The sequence below is a fragment of the Cervus canadensis genome, chromosome 32 (genome assembly GCF_019320065.1).
Source record: "Cervus canadensis isolate Bull #8, Minnesota chromosome 32, ASM1932006v1, whole genome shotgun sequence".
Taxonomy (NCBI): Eukaryota; Metazoa; Chordata; class Mammalia; order Artiodactyla; family Cervidae; genus Cervus; species Cervus canadensis.
Window position 1 is genome coordinate 20,503,371 of NC_057417.1, and position 21,004 is coordinate 20,524,374.

At 52.5% G+C, this 21,004-nt stretch overlaps 2 protein-coding genes and 1 pseudogene across 3 annotated transcripts in view; 1 reads left to right on the forward strand and 2 right to left on the reverse strand.

The window, feature by feature from the left end:
• The window catches only part of ITGAL (integrin subunit alpha L), a 43,627-nt gene extending 34,083 nt beyond the window's left edge, over positions 1-9,544 (forward strand). For both annotated transcript variants that reach the window (XM_043456204.1, XM_043456205.1), the window contains exons 22-31: positions 513-623; positions 1,002-1,081; positions 1,187-1,273; positions 2,814-2,889; positions 5,349-5,459; positions 5,703-5,759; positions 5,855-5,953; positions 6,596-6,691; positions 7,524-7,634; positions 8,123-9,544. In XM_043456204.1, coding sequence (XP_043312139.1) covers positions 513-623; positions 1,002-1,081; positions 1,187-1,273; positions 2,814-2,889; positions 5,349-5,459; positions 5,703-5,759; positions 5,855-5,953; positions 6,596-6,691; positions 7,524-7,634; positions 8,123-8,308 — 1,014 coding nt within the window. In that variant the 3' untranslated portion in view covers positions 8,309-9,544. The remainder of the gene's footprint in view (positions 1-512; positions 624-1,001; positions 1,082-1,186; positions 1,274-2,813; positions 2,890-5,348; positions 5,460-5,702; positions 5,760-5,854; positions 5,954-6,595; positions 6,692-7,523; positions 7,635-8,122) is intronic.
• Positions 3,712-5,342, reverse strand: LOC122433359 (annotated as a pseudogene).
• Positions 9,545-15,894: 6,350 nt separating the features above from the next.
• ZNF768 (zinc finger protein 768) lies at positions 15,895-19,341 on the reverse strand. The gene is made up of 3 exons (XM_043456252.1): positions 19,283-19,341; positions 18,291-19,012; positions 15,895-18,001 (listed from the first exon to the last, which is right to left on the reverse strand). Exons 2-3 carry the CDS (start codon positions 18,376-18,378, stop codon positions 16,404-16,406), a joined length of 1,686 nt encoding a protein of 561 aa, XP_043312187.1. The 5' UTR covers positions 18,379-19,012; positions 19,283-19,341; the 3' UTR covers positions 15,895-16,403.
• Positions 19,342-21,004: the final 1,663 nt, after the last annotated feature.

The window sequence follows — 21,004 nt, forward strand, 5'->3', positions numbered from 1 at the left end:
ATTCAGCCATACATTTAGGAACATCTTTTTAAATTTTTTATTTATTTTTTTGGCTGCACTGGGTCTTCATTGCTGTGTGTGGACTTCCTCTAGTTGCGGCAGACAGGGGCTACTCTCTAGTTGTGGTGCTCAGGCTTCTCACTGCGGTGACTTCTCTTGTTGTGGATCCTGGGCTCTAGGGCACACGTGCTTCAGTAGTTGAGACACATGGGCTCTAGAGCGCCAGCTCAGTAGTTGCGATGCACGGGCTTCATTTCCCCTCCGCAAGTGGGATCTTCCCGGACCAGGGATCGAACCCACGTCTCCAGCATTGGCAGGAGGATTCTTAAATGCTGGACCACCAGGGAAGTCACTGCAGTGAACATCTTTGTACTGAATCCCTGATTCTTTGGCCCCACCATTCTCTACATGTGCCCTGGCAGGGAGGAGGTGGGCCCTGAGAGGTTAGTGGCCTCTGGGGAACCCTTAGCCTTGCCCACTAAAAAGCTCCTTCTCTCTCGTCTCACCCCCAGCCCCACAGCCATGTACCTGTGGGCTGCGAGGAGCTTCCTGAGGAGATCACGCTCCAGAGCAGGGCCCTCTCCTGCAACGTGAGCTCGCCCATCTTTGGAGCAGACAGCGTGGTGAGTGCCTCTGGCCCCCAGGAGCCCAGGGGCCGGGGGCTCTAAGTTCAGGAGGGGAGGGGAAGGTGACTGACAAGGCCGGGTGTACCCCACCCCTTACCCCCAAGAGAGTGTGTGCAGAGGTGTCCTGTGTCATGTTTGAGAGGCTGGACTTTGGAATCGGAGAAACCCAGGGTTGGGTCATCTGTACTGTGACCGTACACACACGACTTAATCACTTGGAACCTTGGTATCCCCATCTCTACAGTGGGGATGAAGCACCCAGCCCAGGGAGGTTCCGATGACTATGGCAGTGGGGGCACGGGGCTGTGAGGGGCCAAGGCAGTCCCCTGAGGCGCAGGCCCCCTCCTTCTTCACACCCCTCTCCTCTCCTGCCAGGTTGATATCCAGGTGATGTTTCATACGCTGCAGAAAGACTCTTGGGGGGATTTTATCGAGCTGGAGGCCAGTGTGAGCTGGTGAGCAGACCCCCACCCACGTCTCCACCTGCCCTTGGCCTCAGACTGTCTCACGGTCCTGGCCAAGCCGTCTCCTAACACTGCCCTCTGTCCTGCCCCCTGCAGCAACAATGAGGACTTAAGCCTCCTGGAGGACAACTCGGTCACTGCCAGCATCCCCGTCATGTACCCCATCAACATCCTCACCAAGGAGTGAGTCCTGAGCAGCCACCCCGCCTTCTCCTCCCGCCTCGGCCTCCCCACCCAGGGCCCCAGCCTTCCTCCCAGGGCCGCCCCTCCCTCCACCTCCTAGAGGCCCAGGGGTGATGAGAACTGATTCCAGCCACAACCCCAGCAGATTTCAGCACTCAGTGGAGCGAAGGCCCTCGGAGAGTTCTGAGTCACATGGAAACTTACTGACCTGGTGTCACCTTCTACACCAGCTGCGATGCACAGCTGGGGACTTTCCCAGGAGCTTTTGATACCTCGTGGGGCAGCCGTTTGCCTCTGTCCCATTTACTTATGAACCACAAGGCCCAGAGAAGGGAGGAACTTGCCCAGAGTGGACCACTAGAAAGTACTGACCCCAGGATCTGAACTTGAGTCTGTCCGACTTCAAACCCCAGCCAAGCTCTTTACTACCTCCAGCTGTGCTAGATTCCCTCTTCCCCGGGGCCAGCAGAGCTAGAAGAGATAGAAAAGTTTTCAAAAAAAGGAAAAGTTTTCACCGTGACCCTTGCCCACAGAGACTTTATGGTCAGGTAGGAGAGCCCAAACTCATGTACACGCAGAGTAAGTAAGTGTCAGAATGTGGTGGTAGGAAGGACCCATGGGGCTCACTTGTTGGATTTTCTCATTTACCCTTGACCAAAAAGGGGAGGAAGCCAGAAAAGGGAAGTGGCATTTTTAAGTCGTCTGAGTGAGCTAAGGACGAGGATGGTGTCTGAGCTGGCGTCCCTGGTGCTTTTGAACATAAATGCCACACACAATGATGTTGTCTGAGGTGTGATATGGAATTAGAGTCAGGAAAGATGCTGTGGATTGGAGGAGACTTGGAAGGAAGGGTTGGTGGGGAACAGGGGCTTGAACTAGGGTCTGGAGGATGCGGGTGGAAGTCGTTCAGATATGGGCCAGGGAGGAAGGTATCTGTGGTTATCAGAGAGACAAGTGTAGTGGACAACATGGAGGCAGCAAACAGTGGGGCTGATCCGGGGAGCAAGGAGTGGGCAGGCCCAGAGGTGGCAGGTATGAGCGGGGAGCAGTCAGCAGGCAGACCAGGAAACAAGCAGGTCTGGCTACGGGGGAACACTGGACCTGACTCGTTGTGGGCACCAGGGAACCATTGATGGATTCAGAGGAGATGCATGACAAGATTAGGAAGGTCATTAGAAGGATGGAGTGGGGAGTGGTCCAGAGGCGGGTGTAGTTCTCTAGGAGATGAGCAGTGGGGTCCAGAGGACAATGGAGGCCCCAGCGAAGTGGCGTCTAGTGGGGAGAACACAGCTCCAAAGGTCACCCCTCTGTGATCCAGCCCTGGTCCCCCACTGCAGGACTCTGAGTAAGACTGACCCCTTCCGTGAGCCTGAAGTTCCACAGGGCAACAGCAGAGCAGCGTCAGGATGATGTGAGACCGAGCCTGCGTCATTTCTAGAACAGTGGAGGGCAACTCCAAGGCTTCCCTTGGCCCCGGAGTCCCCGCGTGACTGATTTGCTGTCTTCTCCACCATCTCCAGCTGCTCCTCTCTCTCCACAGCCAGGAAAACTCCACGCTGTATATCAGTTTTACCCCCGAGAGTCCCAAGACCCAGTATGTCAAGCACATCTACCAGGTATGAACCTCAACGTGAAAGAGTCCTTAGAGGTGCAGCCCCATCCTAAGAACTAAGTATGCAGCAGAGACCAGCTAGATCCTGTCCCTAAAGGACCCCAGTCCTCCATCTTCTGTGATCCTTTCCTAAAACACTCCCAGTGACAGCATACTCATCGGCTCCTTTCCACCCCTGGATAAATTATTTCTGGAATCACAGAACTCTAGAACCCAAGTACCTTGAGAAAGAACCTAGTTTTTTGATTAGTTTTTTATATTAAAAAAAAATTTTTTGATATGGACCATTTTTAGTCTTTATTGAATTTATTGAACTCTAGAACCCAAGTACCTTGAGAAAGAACCTAGTTTTTGATTAGTTTTTTATATTAAAAAAATTTTTTTTGATATGGATCATTTTTAGTCTTTATTGAATTTGTGACAATATGGCTTCTGTTCTTTATGCTTTGGCTTTTTGGCCCTGAGGCATGTGGGATCTTAACTCCCTGACCTGGGATCAACCTGCAGCCCTTACATTGGAAGGCGTAGTCATAACCACTGAACCACCAGGGAAGTCACTGGTTTGTGGTTTTTGTATTTGTTTTACTGAAGTATGATTGATATGGGCTTCCCAGGTGGCACTAGTGGTAAAGAACCCACCTGACAATGCAGGAGACATAAAAGATACAGGTTAAAAAAAAAAAAAATACAGGTTAGATCCCTGGGTTGGGAAGATCCCCTAGAGGAGGGCATGGCAACCCACTCCAGTATTCTTGCCTGGAGAATCCCCATGAACAGAGGAGCCTGGCAGCCTACAGTCCATAGGGTCCAAAACTTAGCACACACTCATGCATAATTGATTCACAATGTTGTATTGCTTTTTTGGTTTTTTGAAATAGAAAATTCACATTTATTTTAAGATTTGATTATGTAGACATTTGATCTGCTAATTGTGATCTCAGTTAGGTACAGAATCTGATTCATGTCTTTCAGAGAGAATCTGGGTTTTTGTTTGTTTGACTGTTTTTGCGTTTGCCTCAAGGCACTGCTTATAGGATCTCAGTTCCCCAGCCAGGGATTGAACTTGGGCCACAGCAGTGAAAGCCTGGAATCCTAAACACTAAGCCACCTGGGAACTCCCAGGAAATGTTTCTTTCTTTTTTTTTTTCTAAACAAATTATAGGTCATTTATTTCCCTTCTAACCCTGGGCTTAGTACATAGATGGCTTCTCTTCACCCTTTGGGTTGACAGTTTTCTCCAGGTTGCTGCTGATAATATGGTACAGCTCAGCATAGAAGGCCCTCAGGTCCAGCACCATGGCCCTGAGCTCCCCATAGACTGCCTCATCTCGTTCGTGTACCAGGGCCCGGTAATCCGTTACATGGGTCTCCTTAGAGGCCTTGGCCACAGCATCCCCACGTTCTGAGAAGTACTTGGAAACAGTAGTCTGGAAGGCTCCCACTTTGGTCTTGACTGCATTTACCCTCTCCAACACCTTTTCCTGGATTGCCACCCCAAAGTCATTTCCATCCTCAATTTTGGGGATCAGATGTTAGATCCATGTGATCACCAGAATGCATTTTTCTTTGAGAGTCCAGACTTCTGGCTTAACCAGGGCAAGCAAGACCAGAACCTTCTCATTCCCAGGGAGAAAGCCGCACCTGGGGACTTCTTTCTTCTCCTGCTTATCTGTTTCCATCTCATCATCCTTGGGTGGGGGTTCTGGAATGGGGATGTCCAGTGGGGCCCGGAGAGAATTCAGGTCAGTCACATTGAAAGAGTCCTCTTGCAAGAGCTGATTAAGGTATATGATTTTCTGAGGCAAGAATCTGTAGAGAAATTCCTCAGCCTCCTGGAAAAGATTTTGCCTGAAGACATCCACCTGTTGGCGGGCTTCCCCGCTCAGGCGCACCCCACAAGGCTTGGCCATGCTGCTCCAGTTGCTGCTAGATCTCCGGTCCCGGAAATGTTTCTTAAATAAATGCAGTGCACTTGCCAGAATGTCCTTGCCAACCTGCATTGTGCAAATAATTTTTGCATCTGTCCGTGTTAAACGTCCTTCCTCTTTCACTCATTCAGAAAATAACTTCTTGCGAGGCTGGTTACGTGCTGGGTACTGTGTCATGGCTGTAGGGAAGTGCATGTGAAATGACCTCTGGCTCCTGCCCTCACGCAGCTCACAGTCTAGGGGGGATACCACACACACAAGCAGATGGTTTACCATCTTGCTGGGGAACAAAAGTGCTGTCAGGGAGTCAGCCAGACCTTCAGGGATGTCTGAGCAGTATCTTGCAGGATGGGCAAGGGTTAGCCACATGGAGGAAGCAGAGAAGCACACGGAACCCAGGCTCTAAGGGTGTAATTGACCATGGCCCGCTGCCTAATGAAGAGGGGGTTCTTGGGCTCCAGCCAAGGAGGGTTGGATCTGGGGTGGCAATTGGGGTGGCATTCAGGGCTCTGCAGTCCCTTGTCCTCTGTACCAGGTGAGGATCCAGCCTACTAACTACAACAACGTGCCCCCGCTGGAGGCCTTGGTTAGGATACCACGGCTGCACAGTGAGGGGCTCATCACCCACGAGTGGAGTATACAGATGGTGAGTCAGCCCAGAGCAGGGGAGGGCGCCCAGATCTGGGAGGGGGAGCTCCTGACGGGGAACTAGGGGCGACAGATGGGTAGGGATGGGAGTGAGACTGATTGAAGCTGCCAAGAACCAAGAGGGGAGAACTGGGAGACAAGGTGGTATCTGAGAGGTAGGGAGGAATAACGGATCTGGGCTCAAGGGGCTGGCATCCTCTCAGCTCTGGACTAACTGAAGACCCTGCCTTGTCCTTCTCAGGAGCCTCCAGTCAACTGCAGCCCCCAAAATCTGGAGAGTCCATCGGATGTGGCTGAGGTACCAGCCATGACCTCAGCAACTGGGGCAGGGGCTGGGCAGGGGGCAGGTGGGAAGAGACCTCCCTGACCCTCTGCTTTCCTTCTTCGTGTCAGCCTTGCTCGTTTGGAGCCGAGTTCCGCTGCCCAGTTGACTTCAGACAGGAGATCCTTGTCCAAGTGATCGGGAAGGTGGAGCTGAGGGGGAAGATCGAGGTAGCAAGCACCCGCTGACCACAGACCCCAAATGGTTGGGGGGATGGGCTCAAGAGTTGGGGGTGGGTTCTCCCAGCAGACCTGCCTTTTTTTGTTCTGTCTTGAGGAAATGTCCCCACATTTACACAGTTGCAGATGAAAGAGGACCAAGATTTGTTTAAAATTTGCAGTACTGTTTTCATGGGCCGATAGATGGTTCTCAGGGCTTCCCTGGTGGCTCAGATGGTAAAGAATCTGCCTGTGATGTAGGAGACCCGGATTCAATCCCTGGGTCGGGAAGATCTCCTGGAGGAGGGCATGGCAACCCACTCCAGTGTTCTCGCCTGGAAAATTCCATGGACAGAGGAGCCTGGCGGGCTACAGTCCATGGGGTCTCAAAGAGTCAGGCACCACTGAGTGACTATCACTCACTCACTCACAGATGGTTCTTACAAGTTCTGTGTAGGAAAAACCTCCTTCCCACAGTAACGAGCGGCACATTAGGACACTCCAGGAGAGAATGGGGTAGAGACAGCGTGCCCACCAGGACCCTTCCGCTGCCTCTGCCCCTTGAGTTGCGCTGGGGGGCAGAGGTCAGGGGGTCCTGAGTCCTCCTTCCCTCTGGCCTGATGTCTGCCCCTCCTGCACCCCTGCCTCCCACAGGCCTCCTCCACGTTGAGCCTCTGCAGCTCCCTCTCCATTTCCTTCAACAGCAGCAAGCACTTTCACCTCTATGGCAGCAACGCCTCCATGGCCCAGGTATCTCTGCCTCCTCAGGAGACCCGGGAACAGGGGAGAGCAGAGGGGCGGGAGGAGCCCCAGGGCAGAGCTAGGAGAGCGGAAGCTGGGAGTGTGGGAAGCCATGGAGGAGAAAGTTGGGGCTTTAGCGCCGTAAGAAACTCTTCTCAGCCAGAGGCACGGGCCTTGGCGCAGCTCCCCACCACCGCTGGGGCAGACAGACCAACCATAAGGTCAGGATGTGTTTGACGGCAGCTCAGCCAAGGGGCCCCCCACCTCGCAGACAGGGCATGATGGGAAGGCACCCCGGGCAGAGAGAGGAGCACGTGCAGGGCCCAGCTTTGAGGGAGCAGGCAAGGTGGGTTTAAGAGCAGGAAGCTCAGGGACTCCGCTGACAGTCCAGTGGTTAAGACGGCGCAGCCGATGCAGGGGGCGCAGGTTCGACCCCAGGTCTAGGAACTGAAGAGTCCACAGGCTGGGCTGCATGGCCAAAATAAAGGAAAAATAAAAATAAGAGCAGAGAGCTCAGAGCAGAAGGGAAGGGTTAGCTGAAAAAGTAAACAGAAGCCAGATTCCGGCAGGCTATGAGCTGGGATTCTGGCATCTCATCCTGGGGCTGAGCGAAGCCTTTTAAGGGCTTAAGGGGGGGCCCGAGGTGCAGGTTTGCCAGTTCATTCCAGTGGCTGTGGTGGGAGATGTACTAGAGAGGGAGGGTCTGGGCTGGAGCCCCGCGCTCTGCGTGACACAGTCCAGATGGGAAAAGCTAAGACCTAGGGTCTGAGACCAGATTCACACATTGCATCCAGGATGGGAAGAGCTTCCTCCCCGCATTTCTGTCTCTCCTCTCCCACAGGTCGTCATGAAGGTGGACCTTGTATATGAGAAAGAGATGCTCTATCTCTACGTGCTGAGTGGAATTGGGGGGCTGTTGTTGCTCCTCCTGATTTTCATAGCTCTGTACAAGGTAAGAACTTCTGGGAAGAACAGACACCCAACCAGGCTGTGGAAAGCAGAATTGAGTGGAGTCAGGGAGCAGAACACCAAGACGAGAGGGTGTTAAAGCCAGAAGGGCCTCAGCCTACTCCTCCTTCTACAGATAAGCCCACTGAGGCCCAAAGAGCAAGCAAGACTTGCCCCCATCCCTCAACAAGCACTGGCAAAGCCAGACCTGGGTACCCAGGGAGAAGAAGGAATTTCACACGTACTGAGGGCCAGGCACTGGGGTACAGAGGCGCAGACCACACACATGGTCCATGCCTCTGAGATGCTCCCAGTCTCTACAGCAGACAGACGCGAACATGCTCTGCGGCCTGTAACAGAGGAGCCTGACCTAGGCTGGGGAAGTCCAGGAAGGCCTCTCAAGAGAGGCGGCCTTTGAGTTGGGACGTGAAGCATGAACAGAAGTTAGGGCTCTGCGGACTCTTTGTTCACTCCAGTGTTGTCTTCCTGCAGGTTGGTTTCTTCAAACGGAACCTGAAGGAGAAGATGGAGGCCAATGTAGATGCTTCTAGTGAAATCCCTGGAGAAGATGCTGGGCAGCCGGAGATGGAGAAAGAGTTCAAGGACCCAAGCTGCCTGGAGCCCCTCCAGAAGAATGATGCCTGTCCAGAAGATGAGGACGGAAGTGGTGGAGATTGAGGTGCAGCCCATATGCAGAGGGCCCAGGACTGGACTTGGGGTGCCTGGTACCAGCCTACCTCTACCTGAATTTCGCTGTGTGTTTCTGGGCAAGTCACTGCCCCTCCGTAAGCCTCACTTTCCCTATCTTGAACATGGGCCCTTTCCTGCCTCCTGGGCAGGCTTGTGGTAAAGACCCACTTAGGGATGCACCAGGAAAGCCACAGAGGTGAGGCCTTGTAATCATCACATGTCCCAGTTCCCACCAGCCCCTGTTAGTTTCCTCCCCTGGAAGAGAACATCTGATCTAAATTTGGAGCAATGGTCATCTCAGGACCTAGTAACACTCCAGGCTGTCATACCCACCTGTGCCTGGATGTCCTCAGAGACCTCAGACCACGCCCTCCTCCCCAGAACCTTGCCTTGCCTTCCCTGGAATCCTGTCAGCTTTTAATTCTCCTGCCAGAGCAAATCTCATCTGTGTCACTACCTTGCTCCTGCAAACCCCAGGGCCTTTGACTAACAACCAAATTCCTTAATATGCCTTCTAAAATCTGCAAAACTGGGCCCCTGTTTTCCTCCTAGACTCTTCTAGAAATGTCCCACCTTCCTTCCTGAGGTGACCAGCCTTTTCACTTGCATGGCTCCTTCCTGGTTTACTGCCTTCACCCAGCCTCTTCTCACTTCTCACTTCAGACTCTTCTCGCGTTCCTCCTGCCTAACTCTCAGTTCACACATCACTTTCGCAGAGCAGCACCACCCCCCCCAGCCCCAGCTCAGTTGGGCTTCCATGTTATACACGCTTACACAACCGTACTTGTTCTGCATAGCACTGATCATATTTGTTAATTGTTAAATGATTTACTTCATATCTGTCTCTGAAGTTAAACGAAGAACTCCATGAGGGTGAGGATCATAGCTGTCTTGTTCACCTTGGGACTCCTGGTGATATCACAGAGCCGGATATATAGTAGGTGCTTGACATAGTTTTACTGCATTAGTGAGGGTACCCATGGGAAGACAGGAAAAAAAGTTTGGGTGGGCCCCCTGGCAACCTCATCCATTGAGGCTCAGCCTTCCCTAGGCTCCTGCCTCCTCATTCCACAGCCCCCCACCCCAGGACCCCATCACATCCCACCGTGGCTCCTGCTGTGACAGTGTGAGCTCAAAGATGGAAACTATGTCCAATGACTTGGCTCCCAGTGCCAGCCACAATGCTTGTATGTATTTAGCAAATAAACGTGAAATTCTGGCCAATTTTGTGATGTTTTTTTACTGGTGTAACATTCCAGCCTGACTCAATTAAATGAACATTTCCTCCTCAACCCTTCCACTAAGTGGGCCCAAAACAGTCAGATTTTTTTGGTTGTTGTTTTCTTTCTTTTCTTTTTCCTCCTTCCTCTTCCCCTTCTTCCACTTCTTCCTCTCCTTCCCCTTCTTCTTCTTTTTTGCCGTGATGACCCTCAGAAACTGACTTATGCCTGATATTGTGAGTTAATTGAAGAGAAGCAGCAAGAGGGACTTCCCTGGTGATCTAGTGGCTAAAACTCTGCACTCCCAATGCAGGGGGCCTAGGTTCAATCCCTGATCAGGAAACCAGATCCCACATGCCGCAACTAAGGATCCTGTGTGCTGCAACTAAGACCTGGCACAGCCAAATAAATAAATAAATATTTTTTAAAAAAGAAGAAGCAGTGAGAGAGGCACAGAAAATGAGGACAGGTTAGGGAGAGGCACTGAACGTTTATTAAGCTGTGAGAATAGACCTTCGTTGACATTACCCCCCCACCCCACCTCCCCACCCCCCCACCCCGCCTTTTTTTACTTGTTGCTTGGAGATTATTTTCCACTTGGTACAAGGCAAGGGTTATGGGACATCAGGAAGGCTCTTGTGTGGCTTGGAATGTAAAGGGTGGGGTTCTCTCAACTTCCTTCTTGGTATTTTTCTGTTTTCATATTAAAAGCCCAGCTGTCTCTGCAGGTTGCAGTCTGCTTAGTCTTGGAGAGGGAAGGGGAGAGGAGGGGTCTCTGATGAGCTTGTGCCTTGGAAGGAAGCCTGGTGGCTGCTGCTGGTCACTCAGGATTGGAAGCTGCAGTTGGTTTTGCCAGGCTGGCCACCAGGCTGTGACTTCCCCGTGGCTTCCCGAGCCAGGTCACCGGTGATAATGCCAGTGGATCCTGGGCAGATTCCAAGTGCTCGACGGCCATGAGTGGGAGAGCAGGCTTCCCAAAAAAGAAGCTAGCTCACCAGTATCCCAGGTCGGCTTTGGGGAAACAGGGGTGGTAGAAAACCCCCCTTTTAAATTTTATTTATTAATTTATTGTTTCGCCTGTACTGGGTCTTCATTGCCGCACACCGGCCCTCTCTAGTTGCAGCAGATCAGGGTTACTCTTTCTTCCTGTGCACAGGCATCTCATTTTGGTGGTTTCTTCTGTTGAGAAGCACAGAATCAATGCACGTGAGCTTCAGTAGTTGTGGCACACAGGCTCAGGAGTTGCAGCTCATGGGCCCTAGAGCATGGGCTCAGCAGTTGCCACACGTGGGCTTACTTGCTCCCAGGCATGCTGGATTTTCCTGGATCAAGAATTGAACCCATGTCCCCTGCGTTGGCAGGCAGATTCCTATCCACTGTACCACCAGGGAAGTTGTAAAAAAAATTTTTTTTAATTGAGGTATTGTCCATTTATGCCCACCACCCCCTCTTTTTAAAAAAGCAATCAATTGTAGGGCCTTGACCCTGAAACCACCTCTACCTTCAGAAGGAACAGAGGGGACTGGTCACTGCTGCCCTCTTGTGGTCAGTAGGATTCCAGGTGAATATTGGGTATGGCCAGCTCCTGTCCAGACCTGGGAGGTGACAAGCAACATTTTGTTCCCCAAGCAGTGACCTTCGATGGTTCCTTTCTGTCTACAGCAGAGTAAGTGGGCATTCCTGAGCCGGACACACAAACCCCAGAACACTCTTTCAGAGCCTGCCAGCCTCTCCACTTCATCAATGCCCTTCTGGTCCAGCCCCCAAGGAACCATGGGGCTGACTCCAAAGCAAGACATCAAGAAGGAAGAAGTGAGGCTCATTTTCCCAAAGAGGGGAAAAAATGTTTTGACCAGGCGTATCACAGGAGAATTCCCTGGTGGTTTTGTAGATAGGACTCCACGTTCCCACTGCAAAGGGCACAGGTTCCATTCCTGGTCGGGGAACAAAGATCCTGTATGCCATGTGACATGGCAAAAAAAATAATATTAAAATTAAATCTCATCATGCTTGTGCGTGCTCAGTCGCTTCAGTCATGTCCAACTCTGTGCCACCCTGTGCACTGAAGCCCGCCAGGCTCCTTGTCCATGGGGATTCTCCAGGCAACTTGCCTGGAGTGGATGGCTATGCCCTCCTCCAGGGAAATCTCATCATATCAAGTTAAAAGAAAAAAACGGAGTATCACAGAACTGCTAAAAGTATATGGAATGATCTATAAGCCTTGTGAAGCAAGAGTCAGGTTCTATTCAGGATTTCCTGAGCACTCTGTCTCAGGCCCTGGGCTGAGTTTGAGGACATAGTAATAAACATAACAGATAAGTCCCTGCCCTCAAGAAGCTTCACTCCAGTGGGAGAACAGAGCAAAAAGTAGAAATGTGATTTTAGGTAGGGATAGGGCCATGAAAGAAATGAAGCAATGTAAGGGGTTAGGGGGTGAAGGAAAGGGCCCTTTTACATAGGTGATTGGGAAAGTCTCTCTGAGGAGGCAATATGATGTGACATGAGGGAAAAAGTGGATGTTTTCATCCAAAGTGAAAGTATTAGTCATTCAGTTGTGTCTCTTTGCGACCCCATGGACTGCAGTACACCAAGCCTCCCCGTCCATCACCAACTCCCAGAGTTTACTCAAACTGATGTCCATTGAGTCGGTGATGCCATCCAACCATCTCATCTTCTGTTGTCCCCTTCTCCTCCCGCCTTCAGTCTTTCCTAGCACCAGGGTCTTTTCCAGTGAGTCAGCTTTTTGCATCAGGTGGCCAAAGTGTTGGAGTTTCAGCTTCAACATCAGCCCTTCCAATGAATATTCAGGACTGATTTCCTTTAGGATGGACTGGTTGGATGTCCTTGCAGTCCAAGGGACTCTCAAGAGTCTTCTCCAACACCACAGTTCAAAAGCATCAATTCTTCAGCGTTCAGCTTTCTTTGTAGTCCAACTCTCACATCCATACAAGACTACTGGAAAAACCATAGCCTTGACTAGATGGAGGAGGAGAAAAGGACAAATTTTTTGTTTTTTTCTACATTGCTTTGTCTTAGTCACATAAAATGTTGTTTTCTTTAAGCAGAGTCAATGATTACACAAGACAACTCATCTTAAACTATATAACAACAATGTATCCTGCTCAAGAGCATGTTTTTCCTTCTAAGAACCTTCTGACTAAAAAGCATATTGTGGGAGTGGGTCTAGTAAGACTTTTCTACTGTTAGTTCTAATCTTGTTAATTTAAGATTTATGTTGTGGGAGTGGGTCTGTTAAAGTATATAAGGCCTTGATAAGACTAGCTGGGAGACACTCTCCCTCCCCCTTCTGATGTCTATGTCAGAAGCTTTCTCTGTCGTGATTTTCACTTTAATAAAACTCTGCTACACAAAAGCTCTTGAGTGATCAAGACTGGTCCCTGATCCCAAAGCTAAATCTTCGGAGATCACAAATCTGACGTCGTTCACCATAAGCTGTCATTCCATAATGGTTTGATTCAGTGACCCTAAGTGTATATGGATCAAATCTATTGGTTTTATCCAATTAGAAATTAAAATGGAGAAAAATTAAAAACATAAGAACACCCAAGTCCACATTCCATGCAAGGCATCAAAGTTATGATGTATGTTATCATATGTCAAGCAGCTTTTAGAAAACTGTTCCTTGTGGGAGAAAGAGAGTGAAAAAAGTAAATAACTTCTTAGTATTATTAATGTTAGTTGCTCAGTCGTGTCCAACTCTTTGCGACCCCATGGACTGTAGCCCACCAGGGTCCTCTATGCATGGAATTCTCCAGGCAAGAGTACTGGAGTGGGTTGCTATTTCCGCCTCCAGTGAATCTTCCCAACCAAGGGATCAAATCTGAGTCTCCTGCATTGTGGACATATTATTTACCAATTGAGCCACCAGGGAAGCCCTTAGTATCCTTAGGAAGGGATGGAAACCAGGCTCTTCAGCTTCCTAGTTGTATCATGTAGAGCAAATTCCTTATCCTCTCTGGGGTTCATTTCTTCATCTGCTAAATGGGAATAATAGCTCACAGCTGCTCTGAGCATTAAGTAACATGTGCAAACTGCTTAGCACTATTCCTAGCATGTAAGCACTAATGGTGGTGGACAGAAGTGGCCGGTCTGTTGTGCAGGTGAAGTGAAGTGAAAGTCGCTCAGTCATGTCCAACTCTTTGCAACTCTATGGACTGTGTCCATGGAATTCTCCAGGCCAGAAAACTGGAGTGAGTAGCCTTTCCCTTTTCCATGGGATCTTTCCAACCCAGAGATCAAACCCAGGTCTCCCACATTTCAGGAGGATTCTTTACCAGCTGAGCCACAGGGGAAGCAGGAGGGCATAGTAAAAGCGGCAGGCTGAGACTTCCCTGGTGGCACAGTGGATAAGAATGCCTGCCAATGCAGGGGACACCGGTTTGATCCCTAGTCCAGGAAGATTCCGCATGTCTCAACAAGAGAGGCCACCACAGTGAGAAACCTGAGCACCACAACAAAGAGAAGCCCCACTCACCGCAGCTAGAGAAAAGCCCATGCAAACAGCAACACCCAGTACAGCCATAAGTAAATAAATAAACAAAATGATCATCATAAAAAAAAAAGCAACAGGTTGACCAAGAGTCAAGAGACTTGGTGCTGGAGACCTAGATCTTCCATTATCCCTTCCGCCTGGACTCTGGAGAACACACATGTCCTTTCTGGGTCTGGTCTGCACCACCTGGCAACTGAAGGTACCCCAGGAGCTGTCACGAAGAGAGGGGTAGGAGCCGAGCATCTACATCTGCATCCTCATTTGAACCGATTTTAAATACCTAGACTACTGGCCATTCCCTGGCAGTCCAATGGTTAGGACTCAGTACTTTCACTGCCAAGGGCACAGATCCAGTTCCTGGTTGGGGAACTAAGATCCAGCACAAACAACGTGACCAAAAAGAAAAACACAAAAACAAAAAAACCAAGGCTACTTTGTGGTGCTGCAGTTGAACACCACAGGCACTGTGCCCAGGCCTTCTAGCTTTCAAGCACCTACATTTTGGAGCCAAAGAAAAATCCACCTCCAAAATAAGGAGATTGAATTGTATAATTAAAATAAATATTGCACTAAATGTCTGCTAATGGGATATCAGGTCAGATATTCAAATGCAGTTCTGTTCAACATCTATGAACCATATTAGATGTGAGAACTGGAGATTTTACTATCTGAAATTGTGTGTAGTAGGGTGTCTGTACAGAAATATGCATACATTTTACAAAGGCCTTTAAGAAACTGAGATTTCCCTTGCGAAGTAATGTTCTGTCTCCAAAATCATCTAAACTTTGGAAACCACTAAACACACCAAACTGTACTGAACTACGTGTCTAGGGCCCTTTCCAGAGTTTGTAGATCATGAGAGGTTGGATTGAAATGTACTTAGAGAGGTTATTTGCTTTTGACAAGTTCTAAGGCAGCTGTGAAGATGGGCGTGGGGCCGAGGGTGATGTCAGGGTCCTGGGGCCCTAGAGGCCTCATGGAGCAATGACTCCCCACCTGCCTGTGAGGCTGAGCTGCTGGGGGCAGGTTGTGCCAGGCAGACATGCTCTGAATGTCTCCTTCCCAGGGCACTGCCCAGCCTTCAGCACGTGTTCATCTCAAGATGTGTCCGGCAGCTGGGTAATTCCCTAAGGTGCAGCCTCGCCTCCTCAACTAAGGTCATGAGTGGCTACACTCCAGAATCCCCCAGACTGATGGCACCAACTCCCCATCATTTCCTGAGAAGTTGAGTGTTGGGAGGGCTGAGACTCAGATACGAAAGCAAAGTAGGAGAAAGGTGGGGTGGTAACAAGGTGGTCCTAAAAAGGACCAGCCTGGTGGGAAGGTCTTAAAGCCTGAAGCTGTCTAACCTTCATACTGGATCCGGTATGTTCCCTCGTGGGTGGGGTTGGAACTGGAGACACTCCCTGCAGTTGACACACGGTCAGTGTGTGTACAGAAGGGTGGCTAGAGGTGCCATCTGGGAGGGGGAGGGGATGGCCCAGCCGGGTGCTGGGAGCCCAGGAATGCTGGAATGCAAGCTCTAGGCCTGGATATGAGAATCAGGGTCTGTTTTCTGGCCCAAGGACAGACCGTCTGTGTTTGTGAACAAAGTTGAGAGTTTTCTCACACCAACAGTGAACCCCCTTCGCATTTGTGCAGGATTCAAAGCACAGGACATGAATTTGAGCAGATATGGGCAAGTCACGTCTCCTGTGCTTCAGATTATAGGATTCCAGTGAAACACTGAATATAAAAGGACTTCCCAGACAAGGCCTTATGGCTTCGTTGGCTGCTGTTATGACCTAGAGTCTCTCAATGCCCAGGGCACTACCCACACACATAATTTAAGGACAAGTCTCTTTTATCACATAAAGGTTTTTATTGAACTCAAATTCAGGGGCTCCAAAGCCTGAGGAAGACAAGAGGCAGGGATTTGCGCTCAGAAGCCAGGCCCCACTTTGGCCCCCCCTCCCCTCACCCCTTCCTGATTCAATGAGGGTCTCAGTAGCTACCAGTCTAAGCTACCCAATCTAATTAACCCGGCCCCCCCTCCCCCCACCCCCATCTAGCACTTTGCCAAGCCAGGCTTCCACCAAGGGGCATGCTGCTGCTGAGACCAGCTCTCCACTGACCTCTTTCTCGATCTCTCCCAGAGCCTCCGGCTGCCAGCTTGGCCTCCCTCCAACCCCTCTTCATAGCCCATTTCCCACAACTCTCCAGGGCATGTCACTTCCTCCACCCTGGCCCCCTCACCTCCTAGAATTTCTTTTCTCCTCCAGGGTCTCCACTATTCTCTCGCAAGGTTGCTCTAGCTCCCTGTCCGCTTCTTTTCTGCCCACCAGCTCCCCAACCCCGACGGGGCCCCGGGTCAGCGCCGGCCGGCCGCATGGGTCCGCTGGTGGCGGATGAGGTCGGAGCTCTGAGAGAAGGCTTTCCCACAGTCATCGCACTTGTAGGGCCGCTCCCCGCTGTGGACCCGGTGATGCTGCAGCAGCGTGGAGGAGCGGCAGAAGCCCTTGCCACACACGGCGCACCTGTAAGGCCGCTCGCCCGTGTGCGAGCGCTGGTGCTGAATCAGCGTGGAGGAGCGATTGAAGGTCTTGCCGCAGTCGGGACAGCTGTAGGTGCGGCCTGGCAGGTGGGTGCGGGCGTGGATGGCGAGCACCGAGCTCTGGCCAAAGCGCTTGCCGCACTCGGGGCACTTAAAGGGCTTCTCGCGGGCATGGCTGCGGGCATGGGGGATAAGTGCCGAGCGCTGGGAGAAGCTCTTGCCACAGATGCCACAGCTGAAGGGCCTTTGCCCAGTGTGCACCCTCTGGTGACTACGCAGGGAGGAGTTCTGGCTGTAGCACTTGCCACACTCGGGGCAGCTGTAGGGCCGCTCGTGGCTGTGAGTGCGCTGGTGCCGCAAGAGGTAGGAGCTGTCGCCGAAGGCCTTGCCGCAGTGCGGGCACTTGTAGGGCTTCTGACCAGAGTGCGTGCGCTGGTGGCGAAGCAGGTAAGAGCTGTCAGCGAAGGCCTTGCCGCAACGGGGACACTTGTAGGGCCGCTCGCCCGTGTGGGTGCGCTGGTGTTTGATGAGGTCAGAGCTCTGGGAGAAGGCCTTGCTACAGACCTCACATTTATAGGGTTTTTCACCCGTGTGGATGCGCTGGTGCTGGATCAGGGTGGAGCCCCGCCCAAAGCTCTTCCCACAGATGCCACAGATGTTGGGCCTTGGGCCCTGCCCACCCCTGGCCCGGCCACCCCGGCGGCCTGGACCACGAAGGGTCCCTGTCAGGCCCAGGGGATTCTGGAGCATCTCAAACTGGGGTGGAGCCAGCAGGGCCCCTGTGGGCATCTCAAATGGGGGCCCCAGGGGCATGCCCCCTGCAGGCTGTTCCCCAAACCCCTGGGTGAAGGCGTCCAAGGGGTGGACTCCCAAGGGGATGCTCAAGGGATTCTTTTCTTCAGGATTCAGAAGCATTTCTGCACCTTCCTGGAATTTGGAACTTTCAGCTTCAAATTCAGGGCTTTGGGTTTTGAACTCCGGATTCTGGGGTTCATACCCTGGGCTCTGGGATTCATACCTGGGACTCTGAGATTCACATCCAGGGCTCCGGGGTTCATACCCAGGACTCTTGGGTTCATACCCAGGGCTCCGGGGTTCATATCCAGGGCTCTTGGGTTCATACCCAGGGCTTTGGGGCTCATACCTAGGGCTCTGAGGTTCAAAATCGGGGCTCTGAGAATCTGATTCAGGGCTTCTGGGTGCAAATTCAGGGCTTGGGGGCACAAACCCAGGGCTTCGGGACTCAAAACCTGGGCTTTCAGGCTCAAACCTGGGGCTTTGGGGTTCAAACTCTGGGCTTTGTGGCCCAAAACCAGGGCTCTGGGGTTCAAGCCCAAAAGATATCTCTTCGACCTCATAGTCCCCAGTGCCTTCTTGCTGAGAAATTTCCTCTTCCTCATTCTCACTCATGTTGCCTGCAGGATCAGAGAATTACAAAAAACCCAGATTGTGTGGGACCTGGAACGTTACTGGGTCCCACCATTAATTGCCACAAACCTTTCCCTCCTCCTCAATCAGGGTCGCTGGCCCTTGGGCAAGTGCTGAAATTCCCACCTCCCCCTCAGCAAACCCAGGCCACCGGGTCCCGACCCCGCCTCCTCCAAGTCCCAGGTGTCCAAGCCCCCGGCTTTCTTCCCCTCCCACCCACTACAGCCCCTCTCCCGCTCCCAGGCACACTCCTCGGAGGGGCGCTCCCTCCCTCACCTTTGAGGGACCCTTCAGGGCTCCCCATTTCATCAGGACTTTGCATATCTCGGGGCTCGAGGCCCCACGGCGACGCCTCCCGTTCCATCCCCGCCGGCTCCCAGTGCGGCGGCGGGGGCGATGGTGGACGATCCTGCGACTCGGTCTGAGTGCCCCAAGACCCGAGCCCTCGCCGCCCGCCCGCTCAGCGCCGGCCAGGGGACCCGGCTGTCCAGCCCCGGCCCCTGAGGCCGGACGTCTTGACCCTGGGCCTCTCCGGCCCGCCGGGCCCCTCCCCTACCCGCGGCCCCGCCCCCACCCACAAGGTCTCAGCTTGCCCTGGGGTCCTCGCAGGCCCCCAAGCGTCGTGGCCTCGGAGGTGAGGGGCTTCACGACTTGCCTTGCTGCCCCCGGATACCGCTCCCCACCCGAGACCCCGTCGTCTGGCCTCCCAGCCCCCGGCTGGGCTGCGGCTGGCCGACCCCCTCCCCTCCGCACAGGAAGTGTCCGTCCGCGGCCAGTTTCCCCCGCCGGCTAGCTTCGCGGCCTCTCTAGGAGCGGCTGGAGGTGGAAACTCGTTGGCATTAACCCTGGGCAGGATGGCCCCAGCGTCGAGGTAGGGGGAAGACTGGGCGCCTTGGAGCCCGCGGGAGAGGCTGAGACAGTTTATGTGCCTATGTCGTAGGTCTCCGTCCGCCCGAGGGCCTATGTGTCCGTCTCCTGTGCCCTGCGTCCGTCAGCGCCTGTGGCCAAGGGCGAGGCAACAAGCGAGACCAAGGTCAGCGAGAAGGAGCGACGCTTCCCGGCGCCAGCGGGGGCGGTGTCTAGCTCCCCTCCCCTCCCGGGCCTTGGGGTCAGTTCTGGCCGCGCCTCGGGAACCTGGACAGACCTGCCCCCTACCCTCACCCCCGACTTAGGCTCATCGAGGCTCCTGAGTCCGGGACACCCCTCTTTGAACTCCACTCCCCCATACGGGCGCTCCCACCCTCACTTCTGGTCGACCCCCCCCGCACCTCGCTGCTTCTCCTAATCTCCACCCTTCCCCCGCTCTAGGAGGGCTAGGATCGTTGCCAAGGCAACAGCCCCGCCTCCAGTTTCCAGAGGCACCGCCCCTCCTCCCCAGGGAGCTCCGCGATTGGTTGGTGGAGCTCGTGCTCTCACCATCCCGCCTCTTCCCACCACACCAACTGCTGAGCGCTAAGGGTCGCCAGGGAACGCAAAGCCCCTTTCTGATTGGTTGCAGGGTTCGCAGGCCGGTTCCGCCCCCTCCGTGCTCCAGAAGTGCCCCCGGGAGGAGTGCGAGGGAGGTCCTGGCGTCTCTCGTCTTCTCTGACCTGTACTTTCAGGGCTTTTCCCGCCCTCATTTACCTTTCATTAGATTTTATCTTTCTGAAGAATGAAAGACAGGGGTCTGAGGACAGACTCCCTTGGCTCCCCTCTCTCGCCTTCCCAGGAGTTCTCTTTTTCTCACAGGTTCCAGGTTCCCAAAGGGGCCATTCCGGGGCAGAGGAGGTTGTTGGCGGGGGAGGGGGTAGGAAATCCTGCTGCAGAAAGAAGGTTGCTTCCATTTCGGTTACCCTGCTTCTCCCCTCCACCTGCTCCGAAGCCTGAGTTTAACTCAGTCCTTTGGAGCCTTAGTCCCTGGTTCCTGGATTTTCTCACAGGGAGGCAAGAAGCCTATGAGAATTCCTTCAGGTGAGGGTAATAGAATTCAGGAGGGGAAGTGGATAGAGAACCATCTGGCCTTTAAGGCAGTTAAGAATTTTCCACTCCTGTCTGACCTATCTGACTTGGATAGAGGCTTCTAGAGAAAGGGAACCTGAGAAACATAGGTGCAGCTTTGAATCAAAGGAAAAGTGACCCTGGAAAGACAACTGAATAGAATCCAATTCTTAACCTGTTTCTACCCTTGCTGCTAAAACTATTGTTCTTGACAACTAATGAACCAAATTCTCCCTTTATGAATGATGCAAGAACCATAGATTGTTCTCCTGTTGCCTACTCAGACAAAGGAAGGAAGGAAACTGGTTGGGAGGAAAGATGACATCTTCCATTCTCCCAAAAAGAGATGAGAAGGAGAATTTGGAGAATTGCAAATGGGCAAAGGCTGGAGAGAAGCAATCTCAGTTCTCAGTAGAGGCTTACAAACAATCACAGACAGACACCTTCCTACTAATAAAGCAGAAGTCCTTTTCTGCCCTCCAAAAGGGATCAGCTTCCAGCTCCATACCTCTCTCCCATCCCGATGTCTGTCCAAAAACCTTTGTGGAGAACGGCTCACCCAGCACTAGAGGGTCCGCAGGCAGAAGAGCCTACAAGTGCAGTGATTATGGGAAGAGTGGGACCTGGGGCACCTTCTGATCATTGCCGAAGTACACAAAGGACCTTCATGAGACACTTCTCTCTGACCTCCAACCTTCTTACCTGCCAGGAAATTCACACCAGAGAGCAGCCATCCCCTGCAAAGTGTATAGTGAGCCCTCCAGCCCCAGCTCTGACGTCTCCTGCCTGCACTCTTCATAGCACAGGCCTCAAGCCCCATGAGTAGCAGGAGTGGGGCCAGGGCTTCAGTCAGCTCTGGCACCAGTATTTCCACATGGAAATTCAGTCTCGTTAGCACATGACCGACTGCCAGGCAACCTCCTCCAGCACCTGTCCTCTCTCATCAGTGGGCCTTCGAGAGGCAGCCAGCCTCTGCCTGCCACCCATCCATAGCATTGACAGGCTAGTAGCAC

Coding starts and splice junctions, on each gene's coding strand:
- ZNF768 (XM_043456252.1), bottom strand. CDS start 18,378: ATGGAACGGGAGGCGTCGCCGTGGGGCCTCGAGCCCCGAGATATGCAA. Junction 18,002..18,290: donor CCCTGAAGGGTCCCTCAAAG/GTGAGGGAGGGA, acceptor CTGATCCTGCAG/GCAACATGAGTGAGAATGAG.